Consider the following 22,510-nt stretch of genomic DNA (forward strand, 5'->3'; position numbering starts at 1 on the left):
TGGAAATGAATTATCTCTCGGTACTACTGTCTTGAAATCTAATATTCTTCTCCTTCCATCAGATTGGACTCTGAAAGATGACACTTGGTGAAATTCACATCAACATGATTGAGATTACCTTCAAAATAAGTCTGATTCACCTTTCCCCCATGCTGGAAGTTAACTACCTTTATCTCTGCCTTGTTCAAATTGAGAGTTTTATGCTCTTCTGCTGTAGATCATATTCGGGCCTGCCCTGCTCTTCTTATGATTTGATTTTGAATTTAAATCCCCCCCAATGTTTTGTTTATGTGACACATCTTTCCCTTCAAAGGCCAGCTTGTTTATTTCCTAAGTGCCACACCTTAAATTGTGTTTCATCGTGACTCATGCTGTGGATATTAGGGGTCAAAGAAATGATGAGGTGGCTGATTTCCTGTTAAACAAATAAAAATAAAATATGTCTTAAAAACTTTTTCCTTCACCTTAGAGTTTGGTGGGGCTCGATCAAGGCTACGGTGGTAAAGAAAGTCAAAGGAAATACCATGCCTTAAAACAAGCTTTAAAAATCTCCATTTCAGATTTTGTGATGCCCAAGCAATATGTGGCATGGTAATTAAAAAACAGTTAAAATCCCCAGGCTAAAGCTCGGTGGGTCCCAGCAAGGAAGGTCCTTTAAAAATCTTATTTGATTCTCCATTTTTGAGTGTGTGGGGCCCAAAAGGATGATATGATACGGTGGAGAGAAATATGAGGGGAGGAGTGGTAAGGGAAGCTGCTACGTGGAGAAAGAGGGGAAATGGGATGTTGGAGGAAAGGGGGACATAAGGGATATAAATGATGGAAGTAGGAGATGCGTGGGGTTAGGAGGTATAAGTGGTAGTGGATGGAGTTAGGGGAGGTTGGGGAATAAAATGTAATGGGAGGTATAAGGGGGTAATGAAAGGGTAAAGGGGCTGTAGGTTATAATGGGAGTTATAAGGGGCAAGGAAAAAGGGTAAGGGGTAGGGTGGTAGGTTAGGATAGGGATAGAATATGGGTAGGCTAGGAGGGTAAGGGGTAGGGTGGTAGGTTAGGATAGGGATAGAATATGGGTAGGCTAGGATGGGGGTAGGTGATAAAGTGGAAAGGTGTGGGTAGGAAGAAGGTAATTAGGAATAAAGGTGGGAAATGGGAATAATTAAGTAGGTAAGGAGGTTAGAATGTTGTAGGCTAAGGGGTATGGAGATAGGAGGGTGGAAGATGTAGGTGTGGGCAAAGGTAGGTGTAAATGTAGATGAAGGGTAGTGGATGAGTATACTAGGATGGGGAGAGGGTTAGGCAGGTAAAGGTATAGGTTAGAAGATGGGATGTAAGGTAAGGGACATGGAAGTGGTAGGTTTATGTAGAGATGTGAAGGAGGTTAAGGCATGGGGTATGAAAGGTGGATGGAGGATAGAGGATAGGAAGGTAGGTGAGTTAGAAGGTATGACAAGTAGAAGGGAAGAGTGTTAAGGGAGGTGGAAATGGAAATGGGAGTGATTGGGTTTGGGCACCCACTGACAGGATTGGGATAAGTGGAAGGGATTATGCCTTGATTGGGCAAAGGGAATGTTAAACCTCACTTCATCTCCAAAAGAGAAAGACTTGGCTAAGTCCTGAGCAACTGCGAACAAAAGGTTAACAACAAAGACTCGACAACAACCAACTTAAGCTAAGACAATTAACCTAGAAAGCGAAAAAGTGGGGGTCCCCATTTGCAATGGGGCGATGTGTGAATACCTCACAACATGTTCCTTCCACGACATTAGCCTCATGATGTGTGTCAAGTGAGTGTTCCTTCCATGACACTAGCCTTTATATGTGTTTGTACTTTCTGCTGCACTCTTGATGTTCCTGGTTCTTCGTCATGCAGTTTTTCTTGGCATTCAGTTTCAATGTACTTGTCACCTCTCCCTTGTTAGCAAATGGGGGGGTTTCTCTTGTGTGTTGTTGGTTCTAATGCTTCCTTGGTTTGTTGGAGTGAGCTATCTATTAAGTATTTGTTCCTATGTACTAGACAGATGCAGTGGCTGGTTACCTATGCATTTCGGTGAGATGGATCATTTACCATATGGACACTTTTTCATTCCTTTTTTTTAGAGGCAACCTTCCATCTTCGATTGATCATCTCTTTAGACTTTGGTGTTTTTGCCATTTGTATCTTCAAGTTCAGTTGTTTGCCTTTGTTTGCCATTTGATTCGAGTAGTGTTATTTGAGGGCACTCATGCAGATTATAGTCTTCTCTACCTGATCATCTTCTATTTCAGTGGAGGTTCTTCAAATCGACAATTATTCTTCGACAGTGTTTGTAGCTTCATGCTTCAGTGGTGTTCTTCATGTTCATCCTTTGTTCCTTTTTTCTATGACATTCGCTTGTTTGGAGGCTTCTTTAGTCCTTCACTTGTATTTCTCTCTTTAGGAGAGGAGTTTTTCCCATGAGGTTTTCTCCTTTTCTCCAATTGTGAGAGATCTTTTGTACTTGGGTACCTCATCAGGCCTAGTTGCCGGGACCCATTGTTACTTTCATGCATTTTTTAGTCCTTAGTTGTTTTTAGCTACTCCCTAAGTTCATCTTAAGGGGGGGTGTTAGAGTTATCATGTTGTGGCTAATAATTATTTATTTAATTATTAGTCTATTATACTCTATGCTTAAGCTAAACTTAGGCATCTTATAATTCTTTAGGGTTTCTAGTATCCTTTTACAAAGATTATCTCTTTGTAATTTAAGTAATTGTATTGCATTATTCTTGCACAATCAATATGACTCCTCTTTTTTGGATCATTGAATTTTGGCTTCCATAGCTTTGTTTTTGCTTCTCTCCTTTTGTGACAGGTTTGCATGCAGGTGATCCTTGGGAGTTGTAGAGTTGTTTTTTCCTAAACTCCTTCAAAACACTTATTAATATCTAAGTTACCGGTTCGGGTTCGGATTCGCGGATTCGGCAAAAAAAATAAATCTTGGGTACAGGTACGGGTTCGTCCGTACATATATATATATATATATATATTTTAATTATATATATATACCCATATATTATATATATGTTCAATATATACAATCCATACAAAAATAAAATATACAATGTGACTTTCCATACATAAATGATAAATGATAAATGATAAATCCATAATTATTAATTGCCAATGCCAATAAATATTCATATATCGCAAAAAAGATAATATCATATTCATAATTTGCAAAAAAGATAATATTCAAGTTTCAAGTCTTTTTTAAAAAGTCATAAAGGGGCGAATTAGAGTTTAATTATTAAAAAACTATTTTAAAAAGTCTTTTTTTATTGTTTTTTATTGTTTTTTTGACCCGTGGCCCTGTTTTTTGGAAACCACGGGCTTGGGTTCACGCGGGTCCTCTTGGGTTCACTCGGGTCCTCTTGGGTTCAACCTGGGTTCCACCCGGGTCCCTCCCAGGTGGCCGGGTTCCCTGTGGGTCCTGCGACACAGGACCCACGTAGGACCCACAGGGAACCCGGCCACCTGGGAAGGACTCGAGAGGAACCCAAGGAGAACCTGGGGAGAACCAGGACCGGGAAAGAACGAGAATCCGAACCTAGGCCAAAAGGGGAAGAACCGGTAACTTAGATTAATATTAATTAAATATTAACATATCAACTGCTATTGCCTCCATAGGCAAGAAAATCGATGGCGTTGTTGACAAAACTGATACGGGAACATTACATTGTACTGGCTTTGAATTTTGTTGTAATTTATAAAGATAATACCAGGAACTTTCTCAAGACTATTGCTATATATGAAAAATTCCAAAGACATACGCATCTAATTATTGTTTTTGCTATTGATTGACACAAATGTCTCCTAGGTCTGCTCTGCTTGGACCACACCATGTTTGGTCTCAGAACTAGGGACATCACAATCCTCCCCTCTCAAATTTGCTTGTCCTTAAGCAACTTGAATTTAGTTAAGCCCCCTTTTTTTAATTGGAGGATTTGTAAATGTTTGCACAATATCCTAGATATCTCTTACGTTAAGATAAGAACTTATGTATGAGGATTAGAAGCATTACACACATTTATGACCTCAAATGCAATGTTCATATCCTCTTTGGTTCCTTCTCGTTATTTACATATTCTAGATTAACTTAAAAAATATAGAGCAAAATATAGAGCCTACACTTGAAGACACAGAGTATGAATGTATGAAGACATGAAGCATACATGAAGTATGAATATATGCATTATCAAACCCTTCTTATTGACTGGAATACATTCATCAATTTATTCTTACCTTGCAATGTCTAATGGAGAGGTTGTTCTTTTACTTGATAGAGAAACGTTCAAGTTGATATGCTTTGAGATCTTAAGGATAGGAGGGCATCATGATTACTGGGTTTGTTCTTCCATAAAGCTCCATTTGTTTGTTGTCCCTTTTTCTTTTGATTGTATGTTCTTAAGATATCCTTTGTCATACCTTGTTTTCTTGCTTGGATTCTCCTTAATTTCTCCATTAGTGGTTGCTTCTATCATTTAGGCTCGACCCTTCTTTTCACATGTCTACCCAAGTGCCCACTCCCCCTTACATTTGTAGCATGGGTTTTTCTTTCCAAAGTCTTGTTTACGACAAATGTGCCACTGTTCCCAAGGTTCCTTGCATGTGTAGCTTAGGTTTTTTCTTCTGAGATCATCATGTTATTCCTTGGTAGAGAAATTTTTGTGAAATCCATCTTTCTTGTGGAAACTTTTGGTATGGCTGCTTGTAGGTTTGTTACTTGCTGATGAAATTTCCAGTCTCAAGGCTTTTTCAATGGCATCTTCAAGAGTTACTGGATTAAGAGCACTTACCAATCCTTTAAGTAAATCTTTTAATCCTTCAACAAATAGATAAGTGAGTCTATCTTCATCAACTCCTGAGATTCAGATTGAGATTCTTTGGAATTCAGCTATGTAACTTTCTACCATTCCTTGCTGTTTCAGCTGAGTTAGCTTTTAAAGTCTTCCTGGGGGTGTTTTCTATCAAACCTTTTTATTTGCTTTTGTGAGAATTCATCATAGGAAGTGACATTTTGGTGTCATTGGGTGTAGATTCTATGGTGCCACCATTCGTGAGCCAATCCTTCTAAGTGTAAGATAGCAAATTGGACGATATCTTGTAATGTCCCCTTTTTTGGATGATATGGTTTATGATTTGATTAGCCAATTTCTGGCCCTCGTAGGCTAAGATTGATGGTTAGAGGGTTCCAGTTGGTAGTACAGGAGGCTTATTCCCATTTCAGAGGTTAGAAGTGTTCAGGATTGCTCTTTGTTTGGTTTAGTTTGGCCTTCATTTGACTTTGTTTCACACACTTACTATTTATAGTAAGTTGGTGGTTGATTGAGAGGAACCTTTACTATTTTTAGTAAGGCAGTCAGATGCGCAGTGGATGCAGTTATTGACCCTCTGGTTCAGACGGGATTGAAAAATAATGAATATTCGAGGAGTTATTAATGTTTAATTGGTCTAAATGATAATTATTTATTAAAAGGTGATAATATAAGTTATAACTTGAGGGTCAATTCATCATGAAAAGGGGGCCATTTGAGGAATTAATTATGAATGCCAATCTTAATGAAATGTTAAGTGTTTTCCCCAAGTCTTAATGAAATAACATTTTAAATGTTATTAATATGTCTTTTATGGGAAATCGAGCCTTAAGGAGGAATTATAAATACTCCCTCAATGAAATTGATTTCATTATGATTGAGCATTTGTTATTCTTCTTTCTTGAGTGGTGGGAAGAAACCGAGGGTTTCCAACACTTCCAGCATTGGAGAACGTAACCTCTTCAGTGTTTAGCAATCTTGAGGCTGTGAAATTATCATCTGAATCATTGCTTGACTGTGGGCTTCATCCAGGAGTCCAATTTGTGCTAATAGGTGGAAGATTTCATCTAGGGTTTGAAGGATTGGAAGGTATATCTACAACAAACCTAGAGATTCATATTGGTTGCCATTATACATCAGGAAATCAATTATTTAATTGGCAGATTATATACAGCTACAACAAGGACGCGTTTAATTGGCAGATTATATACATTGTAGAGTGGGGACCATCATTTGCAATAGGCATTTTACATACTAGGTTCTCTAATTTTGCTATCATAAGTACTGGGAATTACATGCTATATCTTTGTAACTATTTGGTGTGAGAATAATTAATAAAGACATCATTATGCTGCTGCCATATAATTTCTAGTTTGCATGCTAAGTGTTTGTTAAAATGCCAAAATTTATAAAGACATCATTATGCTGCTGCCATATAATTTCTAGTTTGCATGCTAAGTGTTTGTTAAAATGCCAATGGTGATATACATGCATGTTCATCATCAATTCATTAAAATCAGTTGTATATCAGCATTATGCTTGAGTTGCATCTAAAGGAGATACAAGGTTGCATGCCACATGTTTGTCTAAATGTCTATTGGCTGTAAGTGTCTTTTGTTGTACCTTCATGTTGGGATGAATAGATGCATGCCAAGTGTTTGATAATTTGTCAAGTAGCTGAAGTTAACATTTTCAGTCATTTATATGCATGTGAAAAGTCATAAAATCAACTGGCATATCATTTCTATGTCATTGTTACTCAATCTTGCATTGCTAGAAGCATTCAAAAACATCAAGTGTAGCATACAAGACCGAAACAATACAGACAGAAACTCATAATAGCAAGTTCAGACATTGTCTGCAAAGTGTTTGACAATATTCCTTGAGCCTCTAATCAACAAATTTGGATCAGAGTTAGAAAGGGATTTTACACATCTTCAATCATTGGACTGAGGGTTACATAGGTATTTAATTTCTATAACCATACATGGGCTGTGATTTTGTTTGATCCATCGAAATGGGTAAGAGTTACTTTATTTACTTTGTTTCTTAAGTCCTTATTCGGATGCCTTTTTTCTTTCCTAGGTACCTCATGCCTCTTGGCTTCACAAAATTCCCTAAATATTATGAGATCTCTAACCTTAGGGTCAAGATTTGCATTCTTATTCGGATGCCTCTTTTCTTTCCTAGGTTCCTCGACTCTGTCATTCACACAATTGATCTTCTCTCAAGAGAAAAGATTAGCGTCTAGGAGAGTACTGCCAAGCTAATTTTCTAAAACACTGTTGAACACTGAGTACCACTGAGAGGGGGGTGAATCAGTGGTTCCTGGCTTTATCAATTTTCTAAACTACTCTCAAAGTATCAATTACTCACTTAACTTTTAAGTAGTCATACCGGTAATACAAGAGAGAGAACCAAATAGATCATTCACACACAAGTGATTCACAACTCCAGATTTACGAGGAAAACCTAATATGGGAAAAACCTCGGTGAGAAAAGCTACTGGAGTCTACTGCTCCAATCCAGCCTCACAGGTAAAACACTGACTTACAAAGATTAAGGGCACGAACCCAAGGAGCACCAACCCCTGCACTTTTAGGGCACCAACCCCTGCACCAAGCTTCAACTTGGCGATGTATATGAAATACTATTTGAATACAATTAAGGCTTCTTGTTGCAAATGAATTCTGCAACTCTTTGATCAAATGACACTCTACCGATTGACAGTCTTTTCTCCTCCACAGAAACTCACACTACCGGTTGTGGAATTACTGTTCTGTTTCTCAACCTCTGTTATCTTTCTTTCCCTCTAACACACAAGATCACAGTAGGATGCTGCCTGCTCTGCTACCCCTTACCGGTTAGGCTCAACTGCAAGACTATAGAACTGCCGATAGAATCCTCTCACCGGTATGCTTGCTCACGCACACTGCAACTTTCTTAGAATTCTTTCTAAGGCTCACAATTCTTTTCTTTGCTTACTCTCTCTACCCTTCACCTGTTTCGCAACATCAGTTCTTCTTTTGTTTTGAGCTCTCATTTCTTAAATGGTGATTTCCTACCAGAACGTAATTCAAAAACTTGAGCGGTTAGGGTTTCCTCTTTTGGACACAATCTTCATGAGATCCAATCCTACCTATCTCGGATCGATCACCTGTCCTAGAAGGATGCACCTGCACACGGTTTCCATTATCCAATGCACATTTTTTGGAAATGGCAATCTCGAATCGATCACCTGTCCTAGAAGGATGCACCTGCACATGGTTTCCATTATCCAATGCACATTTTCTGGAAATGGCAATCTCGAATCAGATCTTCTGTCACGAAATCAGTCGACACATAAAGCGCTTCAGAAGTTTTCTTTTTCGAGGACTTCTTGAATCGGATTTCCCTTGCATAGATTCAGGTGCCAACTACTCTCTGATCTTCCTCTGTCATTCCTTCTTCCTCGAGCCGCAATCAGTCAGATACAATCCCGTGATTTGTGGCTCCTCCATTAATGGCGATTATCTGTTTCATCAACCTTGTCGATGAGGCTTCACCAACCATAACACGTTTGCCACCTCTGCTTCACATGGCGCCACAATGATCAAGACATGGCCCACCAACACATACCGGTACAACTCTTTGTCGATAGAGCTTTCTTCTTCTATAAACCGGTAGAGCACCCTATATCGGTAGCACATCTTCAACTCCGGTGGTGTGAGACAACTTTAACATTCATCATAAACAGGTAACCATCCTTCAGACTGGTTGACATCAGTGACAACTTAGTGCCAAATTGCCAACAAACACCTAAGCTAGGCAAAAAAAAAGTGGGGGTCCCAATTTGCAATGGTGCAATGTGTGAAAACATCACAACACAACTGTTGAAAACGTGGGGGTTACTTGAAAATCATGACTCTTTTCTTGTCACAATTGCGTAGGTTTTTTTTGGACAATTGCGGTGAAGGGTTTTTCTAGAACTCACACTTACTATCAGCTCAATTTGCAACCTTTTTATGTATTTTCTGAACCCATGAGAAGGTTTTCTGCATGCCGCTTTGACTTTTTTGTACCTGTTTTGACTATTTTAAATTAAAATTGTGGGTTTTTTCCTTGGCTAACAAGATTTATGAAGCTTTTTTTTTTGCCAAGTGTGATAGGATATTGTATTATGTGGTTTTTTTGGTGTGGTCATCTAGTTTTTTTTACCATTTTTTGGACAGTTTAAAAAATTGTGGCCTTTTCTCTTAGTTTTTCAATGATTGTAAATTCGTGGCTAGGTTTTTTGGTGCATTTCAAATCAATGGAGTTTTTTCCTTTTTTTTTGACCTTTTTTTGTGATGCAGGATAGAGTAAGGGGTGGAACCCCCACAAGAAGCACAAATAAGGCCTCCAAAATCTCACAAAATTTTTCATTACGAATGTCATTTTCACAATTTTATCACCATTTTTTGTTTTCAATTGGAGTTTCTAATTGGGGGCCATTGGAGACTCCTAGGAGTCCCCAGGATGCCCCTAACGTCTTGGCGACAATGGCAATGCAGTGGGGGGTGTTTCCCCCGACTCCTTGCATACCGGAAACATTGCCGTCCCACAAAATCTAGGATTATGGTGTGGAGGGATGCGTCCCCATAGTTCAATGCGTATTATGCATCATCCTAATTCTAGCTATAAAAGAAGAGCATATATTTAGAAAAAATGAAAGTTCTAATGTGCAATAGAGAAGTTTTTATGTATATATGAAGTGCAAATGTATCAAGGCCTAATTCAAGATTAATTCCAACATTGACAAAGAATATTGGCAAGACAATTTTGTTTGCTCACAGGTTCTTGCAATTTCTTATTTTTGATATAATAGAAGAGTAGACTCTAAAATTTGCTTGCTATGATAAGGTATCAGTAGTATTGACATAGTTTTAAATTGTGGGCAGGTTGCTATTTCTCCTATTCGAGAGAAGATATCCTCCAGGTTAATTGGTGGCTTGACAATTGCTTTCCGTTGCGCACGAGCAATTAGCCAGTCTTGAGGGATGGTCTGTCCAGATGTAATTGCCAGATTCCCACTCTGTTCTTTGGAGGCTTCAGCTGACTCACTGCCTACCTGCAATTGATCGGTCATAGAAGGAACGGATGCAGTATCCAATCCTTTACTCATGGTTGAGTTCTCTCCTACCTCGCCGAACAACTGCCGAGTATCCTCCTGTAATGGTTGCTCCTCAGTTTTGTTGGGTTCTTGAGTCTCATCCCCTTTTTGTTCTCCCTCAACAGTGGTGTCATCCTTGTCGCCGCTATTCAATTGCAATTCATGCCTACTTCCCTGTGTGAGTTCATGCTTACCAGTCTCCTGATCAGGTGCAATCTCTCCCTCTTCAACCTGATTTCCAGGTTCATCAGGGCCAATGACCCTTACCTCTTCTTCTTGGTCACCTTGTGTTTGAGGACTATTTGCCTTGAATGCAGCAAGATCACTCTGTGAAGGTGGAGCGGGTATGTAGTTAAGGTCGACCACATCATCCTCTGAACTGGGGTCCCTGGATGATGAAGTAACCTCCGGCCTCCTGATGGGGATCTTTTCTCTCCTTGTTCTTTTTGATGTTCGAGTCCCTCTATTGGCCCTTGCTTTCTTTCTCTTCTTTCCAGGTTTCTCAACCTCTTCCTTTGGCGCGCTTGAGGTTCCTTCATCTTCCAAAGACTGGGAATCGAGACTACCCATTAGATTGTATGTGAATTGGGTCCCTTCATGGGTCAGTCTCTCAATTTGTTGGGATAGCCAGTAATCGGTATACCTCCTTGGAGCTTCCATAACTGCCTCAAAATCTGTGATTGGGTCCTGAGTCCAATCAATGCCTGGCAAGAGGTTCTTGACTGCCTCAAATTCTCAAACTTGCAAGCAATTTCCATAGTCCGTCACCTGATCTGGGACCTGGCGGTACTCATAAAGCCACATTTGCTGAACACTTAGCCTAGAATATTCACGCCGACGGACCTCAAAGTCATTGGAACAGTTGCTCCAATAGTCCTCTATTGACGCCTTGGCCCTGTAGTGCCTGCCATAAGCTCTTTTTGCCAAATTATCATGATCAAAGCATTTCCTAGGGAAATGTTCCTGTAAGCCATAGGACGCTAATTCAGCAAATGACTCTTCAACTTGCACCAAATTTTTTAAGTGCACATCAAGGGTACCCAAAGTCATGGGGAAGGTGAACCCGGATTGCTTCTTATCTCTGAGTAGATTGCCTGCTGGGTGTGCCTATCTTGCAACCTCCATGAGGACTATTTTATCTGATGGATAGCACGGAAGTTGGAATGGTGGTCCCTCAAAGCCTGCTATTCTGATGTAAGTGAACTTGGGAAACTAGATAAACCACACACCATATCTCTGGATCAAAGTGATAGCCTGCTCTGAGAGCCTTATATGCAATCCTCCTTGCATTACTTTGACTAGGCGCATTGTAAAGGCATCATTAACACGCTCATACTGACCAATTGCGTATGCGATGTTATTCTTTTCTCTTTGGCAATGTCATATTAATGCAGATAAGGGTAGCATTCATACACCTTCGCCTGATTCGGCCCATTCCCGATCTCACCTTTCTTAATTAACCCCGTCAAAGGCTGGTGTCGGGCAAACATGTAGACCAAGCAGGAAGTCATGGCAAAGTACTTTTTTTCTTCAAGCTCAATCAGCTGTGTATGGATATTGTCGCTGATAATCTGAGCCTAGTCGAACGTAGACTTCCCAGCGAAGACCTGCTGAATAAAGTAGAACATCCATTCCTCAAAAAGATTAGATTGGGGAAGTCCCATGACCCGGTTGAGTAAGGTATACTCATTGTGAAAATTGCTTCTGGGGGTCTTTTTATTGATTCTAATGCTTGGGGGTCTTCTTTCTTTGTACCATTCCTCGTTTATCAATGTTTTGCATTTAGCAGGATTCATGTCATAAGCGACCTGCGCCTCATCAATAGTTGTAGCAATTGGGTTATCTGGAAATGGGATATCAAATGCCTCCCCAAGGGCTTCAGGCGTGAAGTTAGCTAGCACCATCCCCGCTAGCACCAACGTAGAATGACCTTCGGCCAAATGCTGATGTTTACGATTTTAAAACTCTGGGCACTCTGGCGAATAAGATGGTTAACGCCGCTACTTCAAACTTTAGCCCGAAAGAGGCGTTTGGAGAGTACACCCTCTGCTCTGCAAACTCCCGAAGTTAAAATGCCCCCTCTTGTTTTGCGATATCTTATTTCGGCCTGCAAGGAGATTTCAGGAGTTTACAAATTTTGAGTTAAACACCCTTCCTTTCGTGTGACGCGATTTCGGCCAAGAAAGGGCCTTTACAAGATTTAAAACTTTTAACGCCCTTCCTTTTGAACTTCGCGATTTCGTATTTCGGCTTGCAAGGCCATTATGCAAACTTTGAAAACGCCTCGTTTTCTCCTTTCGACGTGACTTGGGCCTTTCTTGGGTTTTATCATTTATGCAACTTTGGCTTGCAAGGAGATTTTGGAAACCTGATACCTTATGAAAACGCCTGCTTATTATTTGCACTTCGCGTTTTCGGCTTGAAAAGGCCTTTCTGCAAGGTTTCGAGTTTAATGAAAACGCCTTTCTCTCCCTCCTTTCGGTTTTCGGCCTAAGGGGCCATTTTGAAAATGTTTAAGAAAATGACTTACCTTCCACGATTTCAGCCTAAGGGGCCATTTTGAAAATGTTTAAGAAAATGACTTACCTTCCACGATTTTGGCCTAAGGAGGCCTTTTGCAAATTTTGAATTAATCGCCTTTCTCACTTTTCGCGATTTTCGGACTTAGGAGGGTTTTTGCAAACTTTGAATTATAAAACGCCTTACTTCATGCCTTGCGTTTTCGGCTTGAGAGGCCCTTTTGAAAATGTTTAAGAAAACGACTTACCTTCCACAATTTCGGCCTAAGGAGGCTGTTGAGACATGGACCAGCTAGGAATCGAACCTAGGACCTTCCATATGTTGCTGGAGTGCTCTACCATTGAGCTACTGGTCCCTCTTGGACCAGTCCATCGTCGGTCCGGGTGTGGCTTATTTCCAACACCAACACCCCCCCCTTAAGCCATACCTCTCGTGTGCTTGGGGCTCCTAGCCTAGACCTGGCTCTAATACCATGTTGAGACATGGACCAGCTAGGACTCAAACCTAGGACCTTCCATATTCTGCTGGAGTGCTCTACCACTGAGCTACTGGCCCCTCTTGGACCAGTCCATCGTCGGTTCGGGTGTGGCTTATTTCCAATACCAACAGAGGCCTTTTGCAAATTTTGAATTAATTGCCTTTCTCACTTTTCGCGATTTTTGGACTTAGGAGGGTTTTTTCAAACTTGAATTATAAAAACGCCTTACTTCATCCCTTGCATTTTCGGCCTGAGAGGCCCTTTTGAAAATGTTTAAGAAAACAACTTACCTTCCGCGATTTCAGCCTAAGGAGGCCTTTTGCAAATTTTGAATTAATCGCCTTTCTCACTTTTCGCGATTTTCAGACTTAGGAGGGTTTTTGCAAACTTTGAATTATAAAAACGCCTAGAAGAAGACTTATAATATTTTGGCCAAAAGGGCTTATTTTTCAAGTTATAAATGATTGACATTTTCGCCCTCTTAGCTGATTTTGCAAACTGGGGGACTTAGGCAATTTTTTCAAGTTTACATCTCCTTGGCAATTCGGCCAACTTAGCCGAAATAGTCTCCTTTGTGAGAATTTTGAACATTAAAATTATGAGACTTTCTGACATTTTCTCCTTTTTTCATTCACGGTTCGCTTTGCAATCTAAATTAAAAATCGCCCTATCTCTTCATACGATTCATGATTCAACCTTCCCTTTACGAGTGGGATCATGCTTGACATTTGACACGAACTCCTCAGGACTTAAGGAAGCAGGCGGGCTCACTCTCCTTTAGGATCATTTCCTCACTTCTAACTCCTGCATCTCCTTAGCGAATAAAAATCAAAATCCCACACCAGGGGCGAGACGAAAACCAAACCCCCAAGAAAAGGGGGGACCCTGTCGGTGACGGGCAGTGTGTGCAAAGCACAACAATTACTACTTGTGCCCTAGTGTATATATCTATCATTCTAGCAGTTAATATTACCAGTTATATTTAAAGTGGTAAGCCATCAACTCAGTTTGAGTTTTGAGTTAATATTCTGTTCAGTATTCCACCTCATCGTCACTGTGTTGTTCCTAAATTCTGACTCACATATATTTCATCCAAAGCCATATTTGTTAGTGATGGTTATAAAGTTGCAAGATTATTAAAGGTGGTATGATCATATAAATTCCACCTTCCATAAGAGATTTTATATTCCCATAGTCCATGGTGATGAGAGTAGATTTTCAGGATAAAGATTGTGTGCTGAAACCATTGCTATCAACAATTTGTGAAAAATTATATGGGGCCTAGGCCACTTGAGTGGTCTGGAATGTTGTTGATAAATAATTTCTGCCAACACTCTTTGCTCAAAAAATGTACTCTCATCTACTCCAACTTTTACAAGTTCCTATAAATGGAATTCAGGTTTCTCTGATTAGCCTGTGTTGAGACCTATTCTTTCACCCTGATATAGTGCGATTTGACTGTAGCAATTTTATTCATTGTTTTGAATTTTCCCATTGAGGATGCCACAAATTAAATGACAAGTAAACCTCACTCTGATAAATCTAATTTCTTTGGACTGAATAAGATAAATAGTGCATTTGATAGAAGGTAATGTAAATATGTGAATAAGCATGCTCATAAAAGTTATTCTGCAATGTAAAAAATGGCCCAAGATGCTCAAGAAAATCAGAGCTTGCCTAAAGGAGATGTCCTTGTTCATATTAAATGGAATATTACAGAGAAAAGTTGTGCTAGAGACTAGCTGTGATTTTCATAAGATCAGGGAGCTACATTTTGACTAAGGGGTCTTCCTATCAAGAAGAAGTATATATTTGTGGCTTCAAGTTCTTGCAGCCAACTTTCTTTCATCCTTTGGTAAAATAGAAAACTGGGAATGCAGCTAAATTTTGATTAAGGGTGATTTTCATAAGATCAGGGAGCTAAAACTTGACTAAGCGGCATTCCTATCAAGAAGAATTATATATTTGTGTCTTTAGGTTCTTGTAGTTGACTTTCTTTCATCCTTTTCCAAAATACAAAATTTTAATGCAGCTACTATAAGGCAGCTGTTGATTTGCTTCAATGTTACTGTAATGTCCCCATTTTGCGAGCATCAGAGTTTGTAAGAATTAGCCTATCATTTGACCCTCATAGGCTAATAATTATTGATAAAGGGCCTCGTGTGGCAGTTACTTGGTGATTAGAGACATTACTCTTCAGCTGGATTCAGGTTTTGGCCTTTGCACAGGTTTTTTGACTTAGATTGGCACACTTACTATTTATAGTAAGTTACTATTTTGGGAGAGTCAGGGTTCCTATTAATAGAAAGACACCTGAGTAGAGCTTATTGGCAGTGTCGACCTTGATTGGGCCTTTGCAGCTATTTCTAGACTTAGTTCCACATACTTACTATTTATAGTAAGTCACTATTCAGGGTTTCTATTTTTAGACAGGCATCCAATCACATGGAGAACAGGGAAAGTCGACTCCTGGCTCAGACGGTTTAGCAATCAGACAAGTACATCAAGAGATATTAAAGTTTAAGTGACTTAAGTGATTTATTTAATATTTTAATATTATTATAAAGTTCTAAAGTAACTTTATAATAATAAAGTCACTTTAATATAATAAAGTGCGTTAAGTGAATAATTTAATGTGGGAATAAATCTTTTATCCCACATTGGCCAGGAAGGTGTTTGAGCTCTCTTAAGGAAAGAATAAAAGGAAAGGCAAGAGTTCATTCTCGGCATCCAGTTGATGAATAGTATTTTGATTGATTTTTATTGTGGAGCCTAGGGCTTTCGCAATTTTCTTCTTTGATCATAGGAAACGGAAACTTCCTATTGATAGCAATTTTGAAGGTGTGAAATAACACCTGAATTATTGCAGTTGTGGGAAAGAATACTTCAGTTCTTTCATTTGTGCAAATTGGTGAAGTTTTCTACAAGGGTTTGAAGTTTATTGTTGAAGAACATTTATAGTTGGTTGTGAATCATCCTTCTTTGGCACATGGAGTTATATCATTTTTGTTGGGAGAGATTATCAACAAATTATTCAAGGTTTTAAGAGCAGATTGCAAGTTATTTCATCCACTGCTACAGTGCCATGAACAGTGCGCATGAACAGTAACTCGTGAATAGTGAAATGCTACAGTGATATGTGAATAGTAAAATTGCTACAGTATATTGCATCTTAGTTGAGTCTACTCAAGGGTTCTTCGAGGGTTTTAATTGCTGCTCATTTCCAGATTAGTTGCTGCTGTCATGACATTGGAATTTGGGCAGAATTTATAATTGTTGGAGGCCGTACTATAGCAGCAGCAGCCACACATGTTACTTCACAATTTACATGGTATTTGAGTTGCTACATTACCCACAACGTAGGCGCTTCATTGGATCAGGTTCTCTTGCATTTAATTTCAGTATTTAATAGACATTCGAAGTTGGTTGTATGCTGCCATTGTACTCAGACCTGGGTATTTTGTTTCATATCATATTCAGCTGTCAGCTGAGAGTCTTGGCCCTTTCATATCTGTGGTAATTGGGACATCAATAAAAAGGAGTTGCATATGATATATTTGTAGTATTTATTTCAGTTTGCAAGATAACTGTTTGTCTTAATGTCCCTAGCTGAAAGTCAACATTTCATAATAGGAATTGCATGGCAAATGTTCGATAAAATGCTTATGGCTGTAGCTCTCATTTCCATACTCTAGTTTGCAGCATATGTTATTTGCACTTTCTTTATTCATTGGTGAAACATCATTGAAAACTCAAGCAAAACCCAAACACTGAAAACATTGAAAAATCAAACAAAGGCAGAAAATTGTGGTTGGTTAGAGTCCACCAGGTGTGGGTTCTTACAGTTACAGTCCATCTTTCATTGTATTGGAGTACAACTACAATTCAAATACAGTTGTGTTTTAGTGCTCCATGATAGTTGTTTACAGGCTATTAAAATAAAGGAACAATTTCATTAGCTATAGCTGATGGCCACTAGCACTTGTACTATTCTCTGACCCCTTGGTTTCTATAACTTAATAAGGCTTTTCGATAATAATAATAATTTTGTATTTTCTTTTTTATTGAGGTATTTCTGGGCATTACTTCTCAATTCTGTCATATCTGTGAACCTTCAATTTTCATTAATTGTATTCACTTTATAGAAGTATGCTTCAAGTTTTAATTTTATTTTATGAGTTTGCTGTTGTATCTGTGAATATTCAACCTTACATTATTTGTTATTACAATGTTATGGTTATAACATTCTAAATTGTGTTTACTGTTATACTCTTGAACTTTCTGTTTTCTTTAAGGGATTAGCCTTTTAGTCACGTATGCAGGTTTTACCTTTCATGAGGTTTTACTCTGCAAATATTTGTTGGTTTTTTATTAGATTAAAGTTTATGATTTTGGAATCTCATAAGAGGTTAATATTTTCAGGTTTAGCTGTTTGAGTAGAGAATATAAGTACTACTTTTTGCGTGAGAACCTTGATATATTGGTGAGTATGGTCAGGTGTTAATTTGTTGGAGCAATATTTTGCATCTTGCAATCCATTATACATTTTTCATGCTGAAATTAAAAGCAGATGAATAACTAGTCGTATTTGTATTAATGCATGTCTATCAGGGAATGGAAGTTGCATGTAAGAAGTTTCTGGGAGAACATGACTTTCGGAATTTCTGTAAGATGGATGCACTGAATGTGCATAATTATAAGCGGCAGATCTCAAGTTTTAAAATTGTTCCCTGTGATGAAAGGTTAAAATTAAAAACTATCATCTGTTGCTTTTGATTTTGTTTCTAGTTTGTATTCCTTTAGATTCTGTTACATATAAGTGTAAAGATGTTTCTGTTTTTGTATATCCTAGGCATAAATTTCAAGCAGACACAAGTTCAAATGGTCCTTCCAGTTCCACCTTATGTCACCTTCCTTTTGTGGCTGTTTTCTGGTCACGTTTGATGTCAGCATTGCAAGCATTTGTTAAGTAGAAGTTGAGCTATTTGGCTTGTGTTCTATGTCTGACTAGTGTACAATATGTTCCTTTACCAGAAACTCTCTGATATGAACTACAAAAACAGAATGTAACTGCCAATATTGTTGTAGACCTACAAATAACTCATTTATTTTCAGTTTTCTTTATTACTTATGCCAGGTATAAATTGCTGATTAGTTGTACCCTGTTGGTGCATTAATTTTCTGTGTCCTTTGGTGTGGTAGCCAACGGTCATGGAGCCTCAATGACCAAAAGGCCTAAATGAACATCTTGATATTCACACCTAGTAAGGTTTTCATATTTCTACAATTGCCATCCTTGTTTATTGGTTTTTAGCACATGGTCGTTGTCACTAGGAGACTCTAGCAATGATTGATATTTGCATGAGGATTCATTCTAATGTCCACATTTTCTGTGGTTGTATATATTGTTGGTGTGACCATGGTTTAGTACCTAACTAGTTCCTTTTTATGACTTATTTACATCTAGCTAGTTAAGTTTAATTGGGACGTTAATTTTCGTGGCCTAAGTCATGTGATAATGACAATTGCCATAATCTTATGTTGTCCTGTCTCACCTTTTCCTATATATACAAGGATTTTTCAGAAACTTTTGGCTTTGTATCTCTTATGTATTGTACCATTATTGGCATATAACATTTTTCATTGCTTCTATTTTGCGTGGAAAGTCTTTTGGTGTTGTGTGTTTTCATTCATGTGAGTCCTTTAGGTGATTTTAATATGGTATTGTAGCTTTGAATCTACAAATCCCTTTTCTTTTTTTGGGAGATTCTATCAAGAAGTTTCATATAGTGTATACTAGGTTAAATTTGATTTCATGGTTGAGTCTAAAAAGTCCAAATTTGTTTGAGTCAATAAAAAATTGATATGGTCTTCCAATGGTCCCTTGGAGGCTGTAATGTCCCAATTTTAGGGTTCTCTTGCACTGCAGTTGACTTTGACTTTATTAGTGGGTGTTTGTTTGGTCAAATGAGTTATTTGATGTCACCAGGGAGCTCAATTAGTCCGGAGGACACTTATGCCACTTTCTGGGGAGATTTTGAGCTTCGGGTATGTTCTCCAAGAATCTCGAAGAGGCCATCTATTTTTAGTAATCCGCGTAGATGGCTCCATTTATTATTATTTTTATTCAGCATCAGGATCTCTCCATCTCTCCAGCACAGTCAGATTTTTATTTCAATGTGTTCCATCAATTCTTGCAAATTTGGTGCATTGATGTCTTATTTTAATTATTTTTACTAATGATGCTTAAATTATATAAAAATATACTTTAGTGTTATAGCTCGCTTGAATCAAGGCAAAAAGTTTTAAATCTTGGGCACATAAAACAAAGACCTTGCGTTTCAAATTTTCATTATTTCAATGAAAATGTCTATTTTGAAGCTAAAACGAAGTTGAAATTAATAAAATGAATTTTAAGTGTTGTTTTCTAGAAATTGGTAGGAAAAAATTATTAAAGGGATTTGAGGGGCTCATTTGGCATCATGCAGAATATCTTATTTTTCTCTGGTGAAATCCTTCGGGTTTGGGAATTGAACCTTGTTCAATTCAGCCTTTTGGAAGACAATAACCTTTTTGAGGAAGATTGACTTTAGTGGTGAGGAATCCACCCTAGTTGATGTAGTGGGATTTGTTCAGGGCCTTAGCTTGACATAAAGGTCGCAATTTGATTGAAGAGTAGTTTGGTGGGCAGGTGGTTTATGTTAAGGATATAGCTTCATTCAGATTGAAGCAAGTAATATATAACAACATTGAATGAAGGGTCATGTCCCCGTAGGGTCATGACTCTACGTGGCTTACTCTACGTGGCATAAGCCACGTAGAAGTCATGCCCCTACGTGTACATGACTCTTCATCCTTTTATTTATAGGCATCGACACTTGCTATGAACTGAAACCAATAGCTGTGGCAGTTTCACGAACCAGCAAGTTGTCGATATTATCATATAATATTAATAGTTAGAGCTATATATATATATACACATCGGAGGTAAAACATATTCATTGCAGTGATCTTATTAAAGTCTATCCTCACTACATATTACCAAACTATTGTATTCTCTATCTCTGATCGAAATTCCTTAACATGGTATCAGAGCCACGTTGGTAGAGAAATAATAAAATAGTGACACCTCTTTTCTAAAAAAAATTCAGACTTGCACTCAGAATCAAAGGAAAATCAATCATGGTGAACAGTGTTAGAGTGGAGGATAGACTCGAAGGCGCATCCAACTTCGTCTCATGGAGAATCCGAATAACAACAATTCTTCAAGAACTCGAACTAGATGCATACATAGAAGAAGATACTAAGATGCCCAAAGACGAGCCAGAGAAAACAACCTGGAAAAGACACAACAACAAGGCTAAGAAAATCATAATTGATGCTGTTAAAGATCACATTCTTCCAACCATCTCAAAACTAACTACAACTTATGATATGTTTAAGACCATTCAAAACTCATATGAAATAAATAATCCAAGCAGATTGCTCACTTTAAAACAACAATTAATGCATATCTACATGAACAAAGGAGAAACAATCACATCCTATTTCATGAGGATTTCAGAATTAAAAGACCAATTGTCAACTATTGGGAATAATATAGATGATATGGAGCTATCTCTAATAGCACTTAAGGGATTACCATCAGTGTTCCACGGGCGTTGGGGACGGGGGGACGAGGGGGACGCGTTTCCGGGACGGGGGGACCAAGGGCCTAAATTTGGGGACGGCGGGGGGACGGCGGCGGGGTGGTGGTGCTCATATATATACATATAGTACTTGAAAAACTAGTTTTGAAAAGATGTATAATAGTATAACAGTATAAGAATTAGATTTCAAATTAAACTATAGGAAATACCAAGATTACTTAGATTAGTGATACGTAACTAATTGCTAAAAGTAAATAAAATATGACAAATGAAATTGTCAAATTGGAGATTTCTCATTTCTATCATATGAATATCGAAAAAGGAAAACCAAAAATATGAATATCTGATGCCATTGCAAAGTCTATAATAATAAAGATGATTACATGATTCATCATTACAATGAGTAGCCAAATACAAATACATGTAGCAATAGCATTACAAAAGAGACGAGTCAAATACAAAATGACAAAACTGAAAAGTGAAAACTCAAACTGTAGCTAATGGAGGCCTCTAATCATTTGCGAACTCCTCCTCATTGGAACTGCTGGACTCTTGAGGATCAAGGTCCCTCAAGCTCACACCAACTAGCCCTGCATTTGAAGTGGTAGGATCATCCTCATCAATCTGTGAAGGCTCCTCTGGCTCTACATCCCATCGTGCCGCTGGACTCTCCTTGTACATAAGTGTCTTGCGGTCAATGAGACGCAAAGCACTGTGTACAGCCACAAGCTTCTCTGCTCTCTTAGAGGTAAGTCTGTTCCTCTTAAGAGAGTGGATGAAGCTATATGTAGACCATTCCCTCTCAGCAGCTGAAGAACTGGAAACCTGGGATAGCAGACGGATGGCTAGAGTGGTGGTCAAAGATTTCGGGCCATGACAAGTCCACCACAAAAGTGGGTCCTCCTGTGCCATAGTGTCTATATCCATCTTTGTCGCATCTGAATAACCTCTAAGAGTGGCAAATCTTCCCCACTCAGTGCGCATTGTGCCGGCATCTCTGGAATCAAACATCTTCTCTATGCACCTAAAGAAACCCGCCTTCACCTCATCATCCTCAATCGGTGTCATTCTACCCGGTCTAGCCTTGTACCACTTAGGATTCAAGGCAAAGGCAGCCATATGCAAAGGAGTGTTCAACTTGTCCCATCTACTCTGAATGATAGGCCGGATTTGCTCATTGTAGAATGCTAGAGAGGGGTCCTTCACTCGCACAGCAGCCCTCATCTGGTCAAGCATAGAGTCAATGCACTCATACACCTCTCCAAGGTTAGGTGCATCCCCATCCCCATATTTGATCACCTGGAATACTGGAGAAATGATGGAGACAATGTATTTCGCATCAGTCCAAAACACATCACTCTTCACTATTTCCTTCACCCTTCTCCCCTGCTCTGTCTTGGCCTCAGCCCACCTATTCCACTCATTAGTCATAACCATGAGTTGCAATGCCTCTTGCAACTCAATCATTCTCTCAAAGAGAATGAAATAGGATGCATATCTAGTCTCAACTGGTTTCAAGAACTCCTTCTTCGCGAAGGTCCTGAAGAGTGCATGTGAAGTGTGGTGGTTGCAGATAAACATCTGCACATCTCTCGCATCGGTGACCACTCCTCTAATCCAGTCAATCTTCCCCATGTCCTTGAGTGCATTGTTCATGGCATGCACACAACATGGGGTCCACCAAATGTGTCTATAGGCTGCCTCAACGAGTCTCCCTGCTGCTCTACACACATAGGCTGCATCTGTCACTACTTGGACCACATTTTGTGGCCCAACCTCCTCAATAGCCTCCCTGAGGACCTGAAACTGGAAATCAACATCTTTACGATGCCCTGTACAATCAACTGCTCTAAGGAAGTATGGGCCCTCTGCACGTGACCATGACGTTGATGAGTG

General features: G+C 38.9%; 1 protein-coding gene and 1 non-coding gene across 8 annotated transcripts in view; one reads left to right on the top strand and one right to left on the bottom strand.

The window, feature by feature from the left end:
* The window catches only part of LOC131035677 (uncharacterized), a 376,645-nt gene that overhangs the window by 141,862 nt on the left and 212,273 nt on the right, over window positions 1-22,510 (top strand). For all 7 annotated transcript variants that reach the window (XR_009358274.1, XR_009358273.1, XR_009358275.1 and 4 more), the window contains 2 exons: window positions 17,388-17,448; window positions 17,577-17,707. Coding sequence is in view for 4 of the 7 variants with exons in the window: in XM_059207503.1 (XP_059063486.1) it covers window positions 17,388-17,448; window positions 17,577-17,707 (192 nt within the window). In the remaining 3 variants the exon portion in view is untranslated. The remainder of the gene's footprint in view (window positions 1-17,387; window positions 17,449-17,576; window positions 17,708-22,510) is intronic.
* Window positions 12,771-12,842, bottom strand: TRNAV-AAC (transfer RNA valine (anticodon AAC)). Its single transcript has one exon. It is a non-coding gene; the product is annotated as a tRNA-Val (tRNA).

The sequence above is a fragment of the Cryptomeria japonica genome, chromosome 6 (assembly GCF_030272615.1).
Source record: "Cryptomeria japonica chromosome 6, Sugi_1.0, whole genome shotgun sequence".
NCBI lineage: Eukaryota > Viridiplantae > Streptophyta > Pinopsida > Cupressales > Cupressaceae > Cryptomeria > Cryptomeria japonica.